This window comes from Puma concolor, chromosome D4 (genome assembly GCF_028749965.1).
Source record: "Puma concolor isolate L17-30 chromosome D4, mPumCon1.1.hap2, whole genome shotgun sequence".
Classification (NCBI taxonomy): Eukaryota; Metazoa; Chordata; class Mammalia; order Carnivora; family Felidae; genus Puma; species Puma concolor.
Window position 1 is genome coordinate 4,237,793 of NC_141679.1, and position 19,242 is coordinate 4,257,034.

A 19,242-nucleotide genomic window follows, 5' to 3' on the forward strand; every position below is an offset into this window, starting at 1 on the left:
AGCAAGCCGAGCTCAAGTCAGTAGGTAAGATGTCCTCTCATCTTATAGGAAGCAACACATCCAGCATTAATATACATGGATCTGTATCTATATCTACATATACCCCTCCTCCATCTATCCATCCATCCTTCCTTCCAACCATCCATCATCCATCCATCCCTCTATCAAACTATCCATCCATCCATTCATCCATTTATCCTTCTTTCCTTTCCCTTTCCCTTCCTTCCTTCCTCCCTCCCTTCCTTCCTCCCTTCCTTCTTTCCTTCCTTCTTTTCTTCCTTCCTTCCTTCCTTCCCTCCTTTTCCTTCCTTCCTTCCTTCTATTCATCTATCCATCATCCATCCACCCACCCACCCATGCACGAACATGTCCTCCTGCTCCAGTGGTGTCTTCCTTGTTTGCCAAAGAAATAAAGCCTTGATATTGTACTTTGTTGACATACCAGATAAAAACTGCCTTCTACTCAGCAATGCAAATAAAACCCCTTAGTTGCATCAAGACTGACGGATGGTGTGGCCCTTGGCTGAGCCGGAGAGCGCAGGAGGGAAGCAGGAGGGCCAGGAGGAGGGGGTGCTCAGGTGCAGCCCCCGGGGGCCATATGTGGGGTGTGTGCCAGGAGGCTCAGATGCCGGGAGCAGCAAAGCTGGGAAGGAGAAGAGGGCTCCAGAAGGCATCCAGGGAGCCTGTGTGGACGGGGTGAGTAAGAGCTCTGGACATGCTTATTTTACGAACAAGGAGGTGGACACCCAAGAGAGGATGAGACATCAGACAAAGTGACAGAAAAGAGAATGCCAGGAGCACAAAGCTTTGAGACTGTGTCCTTTGGAAGCAGACTTTATGATACCATCTGATGGGTCTGATGACAGAGAGAGTGGAGACATTTTAAGACCAAAAAAAAAAAAAAAAAAAACCTCACCATCAGGCAATTTTTTTTTAATTCTACTTCATGTTTCCCCTTCCAAATTGAGATATAATTGACATGCATCACCGTGTGAGTTTCATTAACATATCCTGTGGAGTGGTCACCAAGGGCAATTAACATCCATCACCTCATAGATACAGTGAAAGAAAAAGCATGAAAAGCAAAAACCATCCTTCCCCTTGCGATGAGAACACTTAGGATCTACTGTCCTATACCAGCCGTCCTGTACATCCCTCGGCCGTGCTGGCTGGACACGTCACGTGGCACATCCCACCCCTGGTTCCTGTTTCTCTTATGACCACAGATTGTACCCTTTGACCACCTGCCTCCGATGTCTCCTCCACCCCATCCCTGCCTCTGGGAACCACAATTCTGATCTCTTTTTCTATGTGTTTGTTTGTTTTTGGTTTTTGGAGGCAGGGGAGTTGGGGGGGGTGGTGTTTTTTCGTTTGTTTGTTTTGGGGTTTTTTTGTTCCGCATAGGAGAGATCACACAGTATTTGTCCTCCTCTGTCTGACTTATTTCACTTCGCACAATGCCCTCAAGGTCCACCTGTGTTGTCGCAAGGGCCAGAATTTCATTTTTTAATGGCTGAATAATATTCGCTGAGACAGACAGACAGACAGATAGGTTTTTATCCATTTATCCATTAATGGACAAGTTTGTTTCCACATCTTGGCTTTTGGAAGTAATGCTGCTGTGAATGTGGAGATGTAGATATCGCTTCAAAATCGTATTTTCATTTCTTTTAGATGTACACCCCGAGATGGGACAGCCGGGTCATAGGGTAGTTGAGAAGCCCCCCGGAGTGTCTCCAGAGCGGCTGCAGCGGCCTGCATTCCCACCAGCAGTGCACGAGGGCTCCGTTTCCACATCCTCCCCAGGAATTTTTATATCTTGTCCTTCTGGTGATGGCCGTCCCGACAGGCACGAGGGGAGAGCTCACTGTGGTTTTCATCTGTGTTTCCCACGTGGCTAGTAACGTTGAGCATCTTCTCACGTTCCCATCGGCCATTCACGTATCTTCCTTGGAAAAACGGCTCCTCAGATCCTTTGCCCCTTTTTTAAAAAATGTAAGTCACACCCCATAAGTTACTTTCGTGGCCCGATCATGGATCCAAATCCACATTCTGGAAAACACCACTGGGGTATATCCCCGGACCACCAGGGAGGCCTGCCCCACCCCCTTCCGCCTGAAGGTCTCCTGTGAGCACTGCCCTCCCGTGCAGGCAAATCCGCAGAAATGGGCAGGTGGTCTGGCTGGGTCTGTTGTGCCTGGGGAGCAGGGGGAGGGCGACGCGGAAAGGAAAGGGTGCGTATGTCTGGACTGACCCCCGGGTCCGGGGACCCTTTGGTGCTGTTGTTCCAGCTGAGATCACCAGGCTGTACCATTTCACGCTCATCGGTGTGCCCCAGGTGGCCTCGGCCCCCTCCCTGAGGTACCGGGAGAGCCTGTCCTGGCTCCAAACCCTGCAGAGCAGGGACCAGGGACCCGCCCACCTGCCAGAGCCTGACTCCCTTCTCCTGCAGCCCTTTGCCCAAACCTCCTCATATAAAAGAACAAAAATCAGAACACAAACCAAAGCACAAACAGGAGGCGGGGTGCTCCCTAACCCCGGGCAAGGGACCTCTCCCCACCGAGGCGGAACCGCTCCGCTGCAGACCGAGATCCAGCTGCCTTCGCGTTTTTTCTTTTGCTTCCGTTTTTGTTTTAAGCTTGACGTCGATCCACAAGAACGTTTTGGGCAAATCGAAAAGCAGCGTGGAACTTAGATGCCGGCTTGGTGGCCGACGCGCTGCACACACAAGGCTCCGTGGAAATGACCGCAGGCAGCTTGGGAACCACGGCGGACCCTCCTCCGTCCGGCACCGAACCGCTTACCAGGCGGGAGAGGATCGTCATTAAGGGTCAGAAATGATGCCTGGAGATTTTCAGTTGACGTATCTCGCATCCTGCGGAGGCAAGTGTGTTCTTTTTTTTTTTTTTTTTTTTTTTTTTTTTTTAATTTTTGAAATTCATTCATTTCTGAGAGAGAGACAGAGCATGAGACAGGCAGGGGCAGAGAGAGAGGGAGACACAAAATCCAAAGCAGGCTCCAGGCTCTGAGCCGTCAGCACAGAGCCCGACGCGGGGCTGGAACCCACGAATCATGAGATCATGGCCTGAGCGGAAGTCGGTTGTTCGACCGACTGAGCCCCCCCAGGCACCTCGTGTGAAGGTAAGCGTGTTCTAATAGGTTTACACGGGAATGCACTCATGGGGCACCCGGGGCCGTGTCTCAGGAAAATCCCTAGGATCTGCCTCTCTCTCTCTGTGTCTGTCTCCCTCTCTTTCTTCTGTGCTTGCGTTCTTTCAGGAAGGAGCGTTTGGTCCAACTAAGGGGAACTAGGAGGAGCCTCTTGGAGGAAAGGGCATTTAGGTTGGGGTCGGAAGAATCACTTCCAGTGGGGGAAGCGTTTCGGGCTTTGAGGAAAACCTGGAAGGGCGGGAGGATTTAGGGCAGCTCCTTTGGGAAGTCGAAGGGTCCCGGGTCACGGCAGTGTGCACGGGTGGTGGGAAGGTGGGCAACACAGGACACAGGAGGGCTGCGGCCCGAGCCCAGAGGAAGCCTCCATCTGCGGGCAGTGAGGAGCAGTTAGGAGATTATCCAAAGGGAGCAGGCCGACCCCTGTGTTACAAAACACGCATGTTGGTGGCACCATAGAGCAGGGACAGCTGGAGGCAGGATGGGGGTGGCTTACCAAACTCTGTGGGCCAGAGTTAGGGGACTGGAGTGCCCCGAGCCCCCTGCTCTCCAGAAGCTACCCACGGACAGGCCCTCATCCATGTGACAGCCCGGCAGGTGAACCAGGAGGGGGCAGAGCCCCAGACACGGTCCATCCGGACCCCAACAAAACGGTCCCAACGGCCAGCATCTCTGGGAGTAACTGTCACACGGTGTTTCTATTTCCCGTCTCCGAGTACAAAGACAACCGACGAGAGGATGTGGGTGGAGGAGATCGAGTCTTCACTGCAAATTTCTGTGATTGGAGGTCCTTTCGATGGTCTTGGTGGCATAGCGTTTACCAGGGAATAATCAAGCCTTGAGATTTCGTCTAGTCATGCATAGTGAGTCATGTATGCTGCGGGCCCGTCACAGAATTGCAGGCTTTGCTTTCAACGCGCGGCTTGTAGACCCTAACGTTCCCTGCAAATCAGTCACCAAGATGGAACCTTGCGTGTCCCTTCCCCCGGGGTGGGGGAGGAGTGTGTCTCCAGAGATGCCCAGGGTCCCTGCCCCCAGCTGCCCTCTGCAGCCACCCCAACATCATGCCAGGGCAGGCCCCATGACCCACTCAAGAGGTGGGTCTAGACCTAGAAGGCCCGGCAAAGTCCATATTTGTGTTTTCAGGAGTCCTTGGCGACCGTGTGAGACAGGAGACAGGAAATCACGGCCTTCAGACAAATCCGGCCCCTGACGTGTGTTTCTGTAAATAAAGTTTTATTGTAACAGCCATGCCTAATGGCCCACGTATTTGTTCTGTGGCTGCTTGTGGTTACAACAGTAGGGCCGAGTCCTTGTGACAGGGGCCGTGGGGCCCCAAAGGGTAAGATATCTGCTTTCTGGCCCTTTCCAGAAAAGCCTGCCAAACGCTAACGTAAGAAGCCCATCTACCACATGGAGAGGCCCAGCGGTTCCGTGTACGGGTCACAGCACCAGGGGACTGGTCTCCAGGAAGACAGAACGCCCCGCGGAGCAGGGGCGAGAGAACGGCATCTCCGACCACTGTGCTGGGCAATTGATTACACGGCCACCTATAACCGGAACCCCTCCTCCCGCCCCCACCCCCGCCCCCGCCCCCCAGGACGGCCAGGCTGTGGCCGTGAAACGGGATGACAAGATCAGACACAAGGCGTGGCTGGACACTCATTCCCGGCACCGTCCAATAGGACACCTGAGTGGCCGCGGAGCTTTTCTGGAGAAATAGAGCAACTCATGGTGAAACCAGCTCTAAACCACACACTTCTGTTTCCTTCACCTTGTACGTCATCCCCACCGTCGGCAACAGTTTGACCACACTTTGGTCTGTGGGCTCCTGCCTTTTAAATGCATCTTATCGTTACGAATGCGGTACGGGTACCCGAAGGGTCGCCCAGGACGGAAACTCCTCCCCTGACACACAGAAGCCACGTGGGCTCCTTGCACCCAGTTCTAGAATGTCTTCTTAAAGAGACAAGCCGGTCGCTGAACCTGTCTTTAAAGAGACGAGAAGCGCCATGAATCCAGCCTCGGTTTTCTCGGTTGGCTCATAAATCCATCAGTTACACCTGTTCCCGGCTAAGTGACAATCAGAACACACTCTACTTGTCGCATTTCCTCGACAGCATCTTGACAGAGGCTCAGTGCCCTCTCCCTCCTGCTGGAGAAGCCGCTGCTTACAAAAGGCAAATGGCAGGTCGTGGTGGGTGACGCAGGGGATGCCTGTAGTCGGCACGACTGCCCACCAGGACAGTTGGCCCCCTCCCCAGAGGGCGGGTCAGGCAGGAGGCCCCAAGGACGCGTGCACCTCGAGGCCAGAACCACATGAACCATGTTGTGTGACAAAGAAAAATCTGCAGACATGACTGAGGTTATAGGCATTTTTTTAATGTTTATTTGTTTTTGAGAGACAGAGACAGAGACAGAGCACGAGCAGGGGAGGGGTGAGTGAGAGGGAGACACAGAATCAGAAGCAGGCTCCAGGCTCTGAGCCGTCAGCACAGAGCCCAATGCGGGGCTCGAACCCGTGACCCGTGAGATCATGACCTGAGCCGAAGTCGGACACTGAACCCACTGAGCCACCCAGGCGCCCCTAAGGTTACAGACTTCAGTAGAGATTATCCCGGACTTCTGGGAGGGCCCAATTCCATCACACCCCCCCGACGCCCAGAAAGCTCTTTCTGGCTGGAGGCGCAAACGTGTGACAGAAGGTGGCTTCAGAAATTGCCAAGTGTGACAGCGACTGGGTTTGGAGAGGCCGGGGTAGCATGAGGAAGTGGGGGGGACCCCAGCCGCCAGGACAGGCCTGTGAACAAGGCACTCCCAGGCCAGAGGGGGGCTCCTGGGACACTGTCCCCTGAGCAAGGCTTGACCAGCGTCCCTGTGGGGCGGCGCAGTCTCCGGGCCCCTTGGTCCCCACTGAAGAAAGTTCTGCTTCTCGTCACGCTGTCGTCTCCTCCTACAGAGATGCAGGGCACCCATGCTTCTGGTTTTCGGGAATGAGTGAGTTCTTTCAGAGAAAAGGAAAGTGCCCCCTTTCACTGCACACCCACCCACAAAGCAATGCCTGTCTGCATTCCCCTGCTCACCAAGGTGTGCCTTATGCTAGAAGTTTCCATCCTATACCATTGTAAACTATCAGTGTTTGGTCAGCATGGTGGCGGCCACACCGTCCCTGGAAGGCACTGCGGTCCCCCCACCATCACTGGAAGCCATCGCGGTGCCCCCACCATCACGGGAAGCCATCGCGATGCCCCGACCGTCACTGGAAGCCATCGTGGTGCCCCCACCATCACTGGAAGCTATCGTGGTGCCCCCACCGTCACTGGAAGCCATCACAGTCCCCACACCATTACTGGAAGCCATCACAGTCCCTTTTCTGGAGCCCAGGGGTGTTGTTGCCCAGGCAACCAAGAGGCCTTCCGACTGACCCAACCACACAGATGCTGCAGCTCCCACCATTCTCTTGGGCCTGTGTCCCGTCCTCTCCCGCTGCCTGGCCACCTGCCCACCACGGCTGTCCCTTGCTGCCTCCCAGCTCACAGGGTGCCCCCTTCACCCTTCCCATGCAGCCTTCTGGGCCCAGCGGACGGAAGATGGACAGGGGGCGGCTGTGTAAGCGTTGACCCACCACAGGTGAACCCTCTGTCCCCCCACCTGCCTGGACAAGGAGGCGCCCTGGGAACTGTCGCCCTGTCGCTCGTCTGCAAACATTGGATCAGGCCTCGAGTGGGCCTGCGCTGAGCTCCCTTGGGGGAAACTGAGGCAGGAGGGCAGGAGAGGGCTGGAGGGAGCTGGGTACACAGGACAGTTAACGCTGGATTTTACTCTTGTAGAACCTCTATTATTTCACCTACTAGTATATGCTGGAGGTGAAAGAATCAGTTCCTGCAAGAAAGAACAATTAACCACCTAAAATCATAGTACCTCAAAACGCATGTAGACCTTGTCTCACACCCAGGGCTCAGCTCTGTCCTAACGCTGTTTGTCTCACAATATCTTAGCCCTGCTCGCCCCCGCTTCCTGGCTGCAGGGGCTCCAGCCGAAGAGACCCCGGGAGGCAGGGGGGCTGGAGTGCGACCGCCCCAGCGACCCTGGCCCAGGGCTTCCCTCCTGAGCCGCAGGTGGCCACCGTGGGTGCTGTGGACGCCTGGGGTTCCCTCGGGGACTCATTTTGGGTTCTGGAGGACCATTCTGCCCTGCGGTGGCTGTCACAGAAAGTGCTTGGCTGACACCTTGCAGTGCCGTGTTCCTACCAACAAGCCTTGGCTCTTTGCCTGCCCCTATCCCAGGCACTGACCAGGTGTGGCCAGCCTGCCCTTCCTGCCTCGGGATCCTGGGGGAAGGGGTGCCCGGCAAGACCCAGGGCAGGACAGAAGCCTGGACACCAGCAGGGCCCCTGACCTCCCTGACAGTGGGTGATAGAGCGGTTGGAATGGGAGCTGGGAGAGGGGCACCTGGGTAGCTCAGTTGGTTAGGTATCCAACTTCCACTCAGGTCACGATCTTTCGTTGAGCCCCGAGCCAGGCTCTGTGCCGACAGCTCGGAGCCTGGAGCCTGCTTCTGACTCTGTGTCTCCCTCTCTCTCTCTGCTCCTCCCCCATTTGCTCTCTCTCTCAAAATTGAACAAATGTTAAAACAAATTTTTTTTAAGGAAAAAAAAGAAAACTGGGTGAGAACAGAGTGAGGGTCTGTCCTGACCTGGAGGGCCACAGCCAGACAGGCCTTGAATGACCCTGGCTATGTGTGGGTGCCACCCCCTACATGGCCAGCCAGGCCCAGCATCAGGCCAGGCCAGGTCTGCGAGCAGCTCCCAGGCTCAAGGCTGGCCCATCACGGCCACCCAAGGACCTAGGGGGACAAAGTCTCCTCCTGGCATGAGGGAAGGGAGGAGGGACGTCAGACGAGGCTCAAGTTCTCCATCACAACATTCAACCGCACCACCAAAGCACGGAAAGAGCCAAAGACGATGTGTAATGAATGCTTGTGGCTGTGTCCCAATAAAACTTTATTCACAAAAAACAGCGGTGGGCCACGTTTGGCCCCCAGGCTGTAGTTTGCCAGTTCTTGGCTTAGGCAGTGCTTCTCAAACTCTGATGGCCTTGGGTCACCCAGGGAGCTTGCTAAAACGAAGATTCTGACCAAGCAAGTTTGAGCACAATGCTGTCCTTTTTTTTTTTTTTTTTAAGTGCACTTAAAAATTTCCTGACGGTAATGTTTTTTAAAAGTTAAAAGAGGGGCGCCTGGGTGGCGCAGTCGGTTAAGCGTCCAACTTCAGCCGGGTCACGATCTCGCGGTCCGTGAGTTCGAGCCCCACGTCGGGCTCTGGGCCGATGGCTCAGAGCCTGGAGCCTGCTTCCGATTCTGTGTCTCCCTCTCTCTCTGCCCCTCCCCCGTTCATGCTCTGTCTCTCTCTGTCCCAAAAATAAATAAAAATAAATAAATAAATAAATAAATAAATAAATAAATAAATAAATAAAAGTTAAAAGAAACAAGGGACATTCATATTAATAGGATATTTTATCTAAGTCAAAATACTCAAGATATTACTATTTCATCCAGGTGCACTAATCAGTCCCAGTGACTGGGGTGATGGATGGCGGAGGCCAGTGTGAGGCCTGAGACTCTGAATTTCTGATAAGCTCCCATGATGCTGCCGGTCCAGGGACGATGTTTTGTTGCCAGGGCCTGGAGAGCCCTCCCTCCTACCTGGGCATACGGGACAGTTGTGTAGCTTTGCACAATTTTCTGCAGAAGAGTTGGCAAATTGCACACCTACCCTAACACGATGTGAATGTTTAAGCTCAGAGCTTCGGGAGCATCCAGCCCCAAGTTCATCGATGCCATCACCGTGTGATCCCCATCAACTAACATTCTCGAATGCTCTCATCCGCTGGTTTTACACAAAGCCCAGGAAAGGGGCTGCATCATACAAAGGGTGGGGGGGGGGGGGCGTGTGGGTAGAGAATGGCAGAACACAAGGGTTGCGACCGTCTGTGTGGCAGGCCCTTCACGTGTAAAACGTGGTGTGCGTGAATGGCTCACACGATTACGGAGGCTGGGAGTCCTGCATTCTGTCTGCAAACTGCAGACCCAGGGAAGTCGGTGGGGTGGCTCTCCGAACCGGAGGGCTCATGGTGCACGTTCCTGTCCCGAGGCGGGAGTGGACGGTCCCAGCTCAGCAGGCAAGCAGAGAGAAGCAGTTCCTGAGATGAAGGTCCACGGAAGGATCGACGAAGAAGAACTCCAGGAAAGACCGTGGCGGGATGGAGAAGAATCGAGAACAGGGGACAATTTGGGGCCAGTCCCCAGCGTGGCGGTGGGGAGCTTTCAGCCCGACCCTCGGGGGACCCAGGCAGATTCTGCACCTCCACGAGCCTTGCCGGCCAAGGCCACGGGTGAGGGAGGGAGCGGAGACCCAGATCCCCGGCCCCTCCTGTGCTCTGTGCCTCCGGCAAAGCAGCTCTCGCAGCCTGAGTTGCCCACAGGAGGTGTTGGCCACGGGAACAGCACGGAGAGCCCAGAGCAGGAAGGAGAAACGGGAACGCAGCCCAAGGGCACCTGGCCAGACCCTCCACACTCTAGAACCTCCCAAGACCTTCAGCGCGGCAGGACCCCCATCATCTGGGGACCCGCTGCCCAGGGCGAGCCGTGGAGGCTCCTCTGTGCTTATTATGCACGAGGCCCCTGCACTCCTCTGAGCCTCACTCAGATCCGAGAGCTGGTGGCTCATTCACCCCCGTGAGTGTCGCTCCCTGGGGCACCAATGTCCACACCGGCGCTGTGCCCCTTCAGATGAACTCAGCTTCTTACTGTCAAACGTCTCTTGATCTCCGCACAGAGCAATAAAACCTCTCCTCCTGGCAGACCACGCCACGGACAAGAGCAGTGTCCTTTTGTGATGTCACCCAGCTGGGCGACGGAGTGGCTGGGCTGCCTCTGCCCGACCCTCTTCCCAGCTGTCCCTGCAGGTAGCTGGCATTGGACCCGGGCCCAGACTCCCGCACCCCCCAACCTCCCCCAATCTGCCAGGCAGCCTGTCACCGCCCTCATTGTGTGCCTTCATTAGCGTTCAGCCCCTTGAGTCTGTCTCCTCCTTCCCTATTTGCTGCTGGACTGTGGGTCTCGGGTGGTCAGGGGGCAGGAGAGCGTTGGGGACAGGCACAGGCCTCCCACCCGCCTCCGGTGCCTACGATCCCTGGGAATTTAACAGCCAAGGGAGACGTTCCAAGTCCGGCGGGTGCCACACCGATTCGGGGCAGGAAGCCCGCCGCTGCTGCTGGGGTCGCGGGGCCAGATGGGGACACGTGCTGGAGGTGCCCTCACTGCTCCGCTCTGCTGGTCTGCTCCCCTCACCCCCGAATCCCTTCTCCCACAGGGTTCCTGCAGTTCAGCCCTGCCCAAGCTCCCCAGCAGCCCTGGGAGCCATGCCTCGTTTCTCCAGAACCTCCTGCCCTCCCGCCTTCCTGCTGCGCGAGCAGAAACAACCGGGCGCTTTTGATCTTTGCCCTTCTTGTTTGCCCATCGTGCTGTGCTGCTGGGCCCCGCGTCTCTCCCTACCAGGGGCCTCCCTGGCCACTTCCTGGAGCTCAGGCTCCCCCCACAGCCCCCTCCCCCACCCCGCGGTCCCGGCCTCTGCTTCTAGAGCCTGTCACGGGAGGTCAGGATTTTCCCTCGTGGCTGGATGAGCTCCAAGTCCTTCCTTTGGCCACAGAGACCCGGCAGTGCGATCATACCCTGAGTGACCCTAAAAAAGGAGGAGGACGCTCAACAATCGGGCCGCGCCCCGCAGCGGGCACCAGACTTGCCGCCAGTCCTCCGCCCGTGGCCAAGCCCTCCGTCACAGACCCGTCGGACCAAGGCCTGTCCTGCAGCCCGCGCAGGAAGGGAGCCCACTCGCCTCCCATGGTGCACGGTGACCACGGAAGAGGGTACGCGACACGACGTGCCAGGGCCGAGAAGGGAGGGCAGGACCCACGCTCTAAAACCACAGCCCTGTTGTAGGAGCCGGGTGGTATATTTAGCAAAGCAGGATGTTTGTGGGCAAATCAACATTTTGCTGTAAATAAAATTTTGAGCTGAGGATTGCAGAAACTTCTTTAGCCTGTATGTTGCCGAGAAAGCTCTTTTCCTAAAATGAGCTCACTGTGACCCCTCCTGCGGAGAGCTCCCGTGCCTTTGTGATGAGGGGTGTTGTCCGGGGCTGGAGCCGGAGCCCGAGGAGTTTGGAGAAGCTTCTCCCTGGGTGGGCCAGCAAGCCTGTTCCTCCTCACATCTGTGCGCTGTGCCCCCCACTGGCCAACCGGACCCTGGCATCCAGGTCTTGTCGTGACCGGCTTTCACCGCATATAGTTCCGCGGTTGGGGCTCAGGGTTCTTTACGTCAAGAGCTCCAGTGGACGGCTGGCCCCACGCTGGGACTGACCGGTGGGTGACTCTGCGTGTATCTCAAGCCGTGTTGCACACACAACACACACACGGCACGTAGGAGGCACTACTCCATCTCCAAACCTGCCTCTCCCCCACTTTTGCCAAAGTGTATTTGACTCATTCCACCTGTGCCTGGTGGAGGAGAACCGTGCTGGGGAGACGCCGCGGCTCTTCCCAAATTCCCGACCTGTGGGTTTGGGGGCAAAACTAAATGGTTGTTTTAAGCCGCTGACCCCGGGGCCGTTTCGTGCTGCAACAGATGACCAAAATACTGAGGACGTGAGTCTCAGGGACACTTCCCTGGGAGTCCTGATGGGAAATTCTAGGAAGGCTTCCTGGAAGACCTAGTGTCTCAGGGGGTGAGACGGGGGTGGGTGGGATGTTGCGAAAGAGAAAACAGCGTGAGCGGAGGAGGGCCCGTGGGGAGATGGAGTCGCGTTTTCCTGCGGATGCACAGACCCTGGGAGGACAGAGGGCAGATGGTGAAGACGTTGGTGGACGTGAGCTTCTGCCCGAGACGCTCCGGAATGTGGCTGGGCTGAGACTGCATTGCGGACGAGAAGGAGCACCCAGCCATCACCCAGGGCCTCTAGGAGGATAGCAGAAGCGCCCTCGATGGCCCCGGGGTGGTCACACCAGCTCTGCCGTCTCTGACTCACGGAGACCACAGGTGTCCACACCAGCAGCCGGAGACGCGTTCATGTGCCGGTCTCTTCCGAGCGCTCCTTAGCCGAGCTCTGTGAGACGGTGGCTGGGGCACACAGACCCCACTCCGGTGCGGAAGACTGGGCATCTAAAGGCACAGGAGCCGCCCAGTGTCCCGTCTGGGGCACGAGTCCTGGAGGACGTCTGCAGGCCAAGAGGAGAGCTCACTGGAATGGAAGCTCCCGTGTCTGAGCCCAGAGACCCAGACCCTGCGGCAGGAGCAGCGCCGCCGTGGGGCAGGGGCGGGGGGATGAAGGTCTAGATGGCCAACCTGGCCACACCCATGACATGCTGGGTTTACACCCGGTAAAAGCCACACTTCTGGGCAAAGGCGGGGTGCCGCTTCGGGAACTTCAGTGCCTTGGGGTCTACCTAAAATGGAGCTTCCGCATCGGGGGGCCCCAGATGGGTCCATGTCCCCAACAAGCTCCCAGGTGCATCAGTGCTGCCGCTGGCCCAGAAGCCATACCTGGAGCAGCCAGGATTTAGAGGACGTCTCCAAGAAGATGGGCCAGCATTTACCCAAATGCAGAAGGCTTTTCCCCAACATAAAAGGGGGAAAAAAACCAAATACGATTATATTCATTGTTCCAGGAAACAGCAATGAAATAGGAACAAATAACATGCTTTACTGCCGTCATGGTAGGATCAGCGCTGTGGGCCAGTGTTCTATAGCTCATGACAGTCACAAACTTAGCGGTATCAGATGACACCTGCTTACTAACCCGCGGCCCTCCAGGCCACAAGTCCCAGCGGGCTGGCCAGCTGCACTGCTTAACGCCTCACGGGGTGAAGTCAAGGCTCTTGTCGGCTCAAGGCTGTTGCCGGGAGGCACGGGGAAGAATCATTTCCAGGCTCCCTGCTGCCTTGCAGCTGTGGACAGGGATCCCCACTTTCTTGCTGGCTGTCAGAGGTTGGGGGGGGGGGCACTGCTCTCAGCAACCAGAAGCCACTCTCAGGTCCTTGTCCCACAGCCAGAAACAGACACTTCCCTCACATCACATCTCTAATGTCCCCTTCCGTGACCAGCCAGCGAAAACACTCCGCTCTTAAAAGATTGCCATGAGTTTAGGCCCACCCACATAATCTCCCTATTTTCAGATGCAAATCCCTTTGCTGTGCAAAGTGACATAGCCCTGGGAGTAACACCGGGGGAGCCAGGTCATGGGACCCTCTTAGATTTCTGCACCACAAGCCAGAGATGCTGCCTTAGGGAAAAACAAGCAAGTTGCAAAGATTTTCTTCTAGGACTTTCATGTCTATAAATTCGTGTACAGAGCAAGGGAAGGGTTGTGTCCCCCCCCCCCAATACGGATTGTTTAAAAAAACATTCATTTCCCTATTGAATTGAATGGGTATCTTTGTTAAAAATCAACTGACCACCTGGTGTGGTTCTCTGTTACGTCCATCTGATTCCTATGTCCACACTACTTGATTCCTGTAGCTTTGTAGGAAGTCTGGAACTCAAGGGGTGTCTGTCCTCCAGCTTTTAAAAAATTGTTTGGACCATTCTAGGTCCTTTGTACAGCCGACCTTCGAACAATGCAGAGGTTAGGGGTGACAGCCCCCTGTACAGAAATCCACAAAGAACTTTTGACTCCCCCAAAACTTAACTGCTAATAACCAACTGTGGGCAAGAAGTCTTACCATAACACAGTTGATTAACACAATATTTTGTATGTCATACGTATTATATACTGTGTTCTTACCATAAAGTAAGCTTGAGAAAAGAAAATGCTATTAAGGGGGCACCTGGGTGGCTCAGTCGGTTGAGCGTCTGACTTTGGCTCAGCTTATGATCTCATAGTTTGTGAGTTCGAGCCCCACATCAGGCTCTGTGCTGACAGCTCAGAGCCTGGAGCCTGCTTCGGAGTCTGTGTCTCCCCCTCTCTCTGCCCCTCCCCTGCTCACACTCTGTCTCTCTGTCTCTCAATAATAAATAAACGTTAAAAATTAAAAAAAAAGAAAAGAAAATGCTATTAAGGAAAACATAAGGAAGAGAAAATACATTTACAGGACTAGACTATATTGGAAAAAAAAAAAAATCTGCATCTCAGTGGGCCCATGCAGTTCCAACCTACGTTGTTCAAGGGTCAATTATACTGTCAAGTGCATTTTAGAATTAGCTTCTCAATTTCTACACAAAACCCTGCTGGAACTTTTAGTGGGATTGCACTGAATCTATAGATCGATTTGAGGAGAACATGTGCCTTTGGGCAATGGGGTCTCTCAATCCAGGAACTTGGCACATCTTTCCATGTATTCCGGTCTTTTAAAATGTCTCTCTCAACAGTGCTCTGTCGTTTTCTGTGACCAGGAGTTGCACATCTTCTGTTCAATGTGTTTTTAACTATTTCATTTGCTGTTACAAATGGAATTTTTTTTAAATGTCATTATTCAATTGTTTGCTGCTAGCATATGCATGTGCAGTTGAATTTTGTACATTAGCCTTGTCTCCTGCAACTTACACCAGTGGCTTTCTACTGGTAGATGCTTTGAGCTCTTCGGTGTAATCATGCTTAAATCATGTTTAAATTGAGAGTTTTACTTCTCCCCTACCAACTATGTCTTTTACATCCTCTTTTTTTTGTTTTACAGCCATAGTTCTTAGGGAGATGACTACAGTGATAAGAGAGAGCATGCTTCCTTATCTGGTTCCTGATCTTAGAGAGAAAGTACTCACTATTTCAACAGTAGGTATAGTATTGTGTTAACTCTAGGTTTTTCACAGATGCCCTTTATCAGATGAAAGAAGTCCCTTTCTTTTTTTATTTTGCTTAATTTTCTAGAAAAAGAAAAAAAAACAATTGCACAATCACAATAAGAGATGTTAACCTTCCTCTCTCAGCAGTGTGTCGATCAGTTCGAAAAAGTGTCTGTAGGCACGTAGAACTGGACACCGCCATTTACTTCAACCTAATTGCTATTTCTACATCATCACGTATTCTTTTCAGGTACACATAAAAACCTATATACACATGGCACAAGTCTCAAAAAATTCAGAAGGTCTGTAAGTACATGACGCAGATTCTCTGATCTCACCCGAATTAAATTAGGAATCACTAGCTAAATGGTATCCAGGAAAACCTCCAATATTTGGAAACTAAAGGATACACTTCTAAATAACACACGTTTCAAAAAAGGAAGTTGCAAATAACTTAGAAAATATCTCAAGCCCAAGTGGTAGTGAAAATCCATCATATCAAAATGGGGTGCCGCGAAGGCCGTGACGAAAGGGACTTCTACAGGTTTCAGTGCCTGCGTTAGAAAAGAGAGAGAGTCTGAGATCAATGATTGAAGCGTCCACCTCAAGAGCCTAAAAAAGAAAGTAAACAGAGTAAACACAAAATAAGTGGAAGGAAAGAAATAATAAAGAGCAGAAATCAACAAAACAGAAAACAGACATTAGCAAGACGTTCCAAAGCGAAATCCTAGTGTTTTCCAAGCAACAAAGTAGGTAAGCTCATACTCAGACTAATCAAGAAAATATTATAACAGAACATAAACCACTGATATCAAGCATAAAAGACTGGTTATCACTTGGATAACCAGGATAGGATAGATATTAAAAGGATAAGAAGCCAATTTTGTGAATGACTTTATCCCAATCAGCTTGCTCACTTCATGAACTGGGCAATCTCCATGAAAAATGTAACTTACCAAAGTTTGGACAAGCTCAAAGAGAAAATGGGAAGAGTCCTGCCTGTTGTCATAAACCCTCCCACCAAGGAAACCCCAGGCCCCCTCAGGTTCATAGATGAACCCCATCAAATGTTCAAAGAAGTGATAACACCAAACGTATGCAACAGAGAAACAAAGAAAGAGGCAACACATCCCACTGTGTTTCCGAGGCAAGCGTAATATCAACACCAAAACATAACAAAACGTTACCAAAAATGAAGGATTGCTTTTAAAGCACTAAAGTCAACACGGTAGTGCTCCGGAGAGTCTCAGAGTTGCCCAGCCCCATTGCAACACCAATGACTAACTTGAGCCAATGAGAACGAACTTCAACTCCCGACGTCATGATATTAAACTTCGTTCCACAATGTCTTTTGAGAGTTGGCCATGTTTGGTAACGAAGAGTCTTTTTGTTTTTATGTTTTAAAAATATTTTAATGTGTTTTTTTCTTTATTTTTGAGAGAGAGAGTGAGAGAGAGCTGAGGAGGGGCAGAGAGAGAGGGGAACAGAGAATCCTAGCAGGCTCTGCACTGACAGCACAGACCCCGGTGAGGGACTCGATCCCAGGACCCGTGAGATCATGACCTGAGCTGAAATCAAGAGTTGGACACTTAACTGATGGAGTCATCCAGGCACCCCAAAGAATTTTTTTAAAAGAAAAACATGGGGCACCTGCGTGGCTCAGTTGGTTAAGTGTCTGACTATGGCTCAGGTCACGATCCCACGGTTTGTGAGTTCAAGCCCCACATCGAGATCTGCACTGACACGTGCAGAGCCTGCTTGGGGTTCTCGCTCTCTCTCTCCCTCTCTCTACCCCTCCCCAACTTGAACTCTCTCTGCCTCTGTCAAAATAAAAAAACAAAAAAAAAGAAAAAGAAAAAGAAATAACTCTGAGCAAAGAAATGCAGAAAATCATATTCCTGGCTTAGCAGAAATCCAAATATGGTAATGAGGACTCCAGAAAAACTGCGTTGGGAAGGGAACTAGAGAAGAACGACATGGAAAAGTCCAAGAGCGAAATGGGCCCGTGCTCCCTTTAATTGGCATGTGGTGCAGAATTTCTTACATGTGTGTCAGTGGGTTCTTTGAAGAAAGCACCGCAACTCCTATTTTGACAGATGTTCTCAGTGTGGTTTCCACTCCCCAGCTAAGTGACCTTTCTGCTCACAAGACCCGCGACGGTAAAACCTGAGAACTTTCTTACCTAGTTATTCAGAACCAGCAGGTCACCCAGAACACAAGGCTCGTGGCCACGGGCGGCTCCCACCGTGTGCGCATCCCCGGGGGCCCACGGGACACCCGCGAGGGTGCAGCAACAAGCCTCCCCGGAATCACCCCGTCGGGAGTCACTCCCCAGAGACAGGGACACAGCAGCTGCGGAAAACCAACGGGGACCTGGTTTCTGATTGGAAATTCGGGACCCCGTTCTGACAAAGGACCTGGTGGCTGGCAGTCTGAGGGCACCGGCGGTTCAGGAGAACCTGACGGTTCGTTCGCGGTTGAGGCAGCGACAGGCTCAGAGAAGCGGCACGGGGGGCAGCCGGCGTCACCACCGCGTGGCCCAGGGCCTGAGGCCCACTCTGTGACGGGACCACGGGACGCAGAGAGGAGGGCTGAGGACCACTGAAGCGCTCTGACACTGCTGTGCCATCATGATGCGGGCGTGCTTTTTCATCATTCAGGCTTGTTGTGTTTTACAAAAGTACTCATCCAAGCAGAGAACGGGCCCTTCCACACGGACTGGGTGTGATGCACTGTTCCGGAATGTGGGGTCCTCTGGCCGTGGGGGGGCGGACCACAGGTAATGCGCCGATGAAGCGTCTAACGACACACTGGTGTTTAGAACGGGCTTGAATGCAGGCCGAGCTGCCCCTCGAAGTCCTGCTCGTCCACCCCTCTGCCTTTCCCCTGGGTTCTGGGGTGTACAGAGGGGCTGCGGACCCGGTCAGGGCGCCTGGGGTGCACCTGAGCAGCCGGCTGCCGTCACATCATCACCGGCACCACGACAAAGAGGCAGTACGCGGCTGGGCGGGCTGGGCGCTGTGTGCACGGGGTCAGCAGCCCCTCACCAACCACGCCCGGGCAGTTGCCGTGCGGGCAACTGTGCAGGGTCCTCGGCGGGAGGCCAGGGCGCGGAGGCCCGGCTCACGTCAAATCTCACGAGAGAGCTTGAAACTCATTTGTTTTTCCAAGTCAGCCCCACGCTCCTTGGTGGGTTACTCACCACACCAACTGGAAATGACGCAGCTCTTTCTTCTTATGCAATCCCCGCAGTGAGCATGTGCGAGCCCCGCGTCCTGGGGTCACACAGCCCCTGGCGATCGGCTCGATTTTCCACGTCCCAGGGGTTTTAGTTTACGAGGCTAACAGACTGCGGCCTGCATAGACTGCCCTGCCACACACGGCCCCTCTTTCCCTCTCGTTTTCAAGGACGGTCAAACCCCGGTGAACTTCGCTGTGATACGTGATTTCCTGATACACGCATCTTGGGGCTCGGCAGGCCTGCCCGCAGGTGTGTTTGCCAGGAAACAAGCCGTGTTTAGTTTCTGTGGTTTGGCAGGGAAATCTCCAAGCTGGGTGGATTTGGGGAAAGAAGGAACCAAACTCAGGCCCGGAGAAGGTCTGGCTGATAGGAAAGGATGCCGAGGTGCGGTCCTGGGCTCAGCCGGGCCAGCCGAGGCCTGGGCAGCCACAGGGCCCTGGCCAGAAAAGACCCCGGACGCATCTGCCCGGCTCCTTGGCCAAGGCCTTGGGTGGCCCCTCAGCGCCCCCTATTCCTATCAGCCCTGGGCTAAACACCCCCAAAGGAAGGGAGAGCCAGACTCTAGGGTGTGAAGCGGGCAGAACAGGACACGAGGCCCAGTGACACTGGCCTGTGTCCGTGGGGACCCACCACTGCATCGTTCCCCGCCTAAGAGTTGGGATTTGCCCTTTGACCCTTCCTCACCCGGTGGGCCTCCCGGACCTGCCTGGGATCTCAGGGTGGCTCTCGGACAGGACACGCCATGGTGGCATTTCAGGAGAGGCAGGTGAGCCCCTGCTGCTCCCCAGGGTGTGTGGGGGTGGAGGCAGATGGCAGGTCAGTCCGCAGGGAAAGCTCGTTTGTCACAAAGGGGAAGTCACCGGGCAGCCCAAGGCTTATGGTTGTCGGACAGCAATAGGATCGGGGCCGTAGAGCCGCTGAAATCAACATTATTCATGTAAAGATAACACGAGCTGTGGGGGGCGGGGGTGGGGGGTAGGACGAGTGGTCCCTCGTGGTCT

General features: G+C 53.9%; 1 protein-coding gene across 7 annotated transcripts in view; it reads right to left on the reverse strand.

Annotated features, from left to right (window-relative positions):
- AUH (AU RNA binding methylglutaconyl-CoA hydratase) overlaps positions 1 to 19,242 on the reverse strand; it is a 358,634-nt gene that overhangs the window by 150,780 nt on the left and 188,612 nt on the right. Inside the window, exon 11 of one of the 7 annotated variants that reach the window (XM_086684857.1) lies at positions 8,639 to 15,612. The exons of the other annotated variants lie outside the window; for them this stretch is intronic. Coding sequence (XP_086540983.1) covers positions 15,499 to 15,612 — 114 coding nt within the window. The 3' untranslated portion in view covers positions 8,639 to 15,498. Of the gene's footprint in view, positions 1 to 8,638; positions 15,613 to 19,242 lie in introns of those variants that run through there. 7 annotated transcript variants of the gene reach the window in all.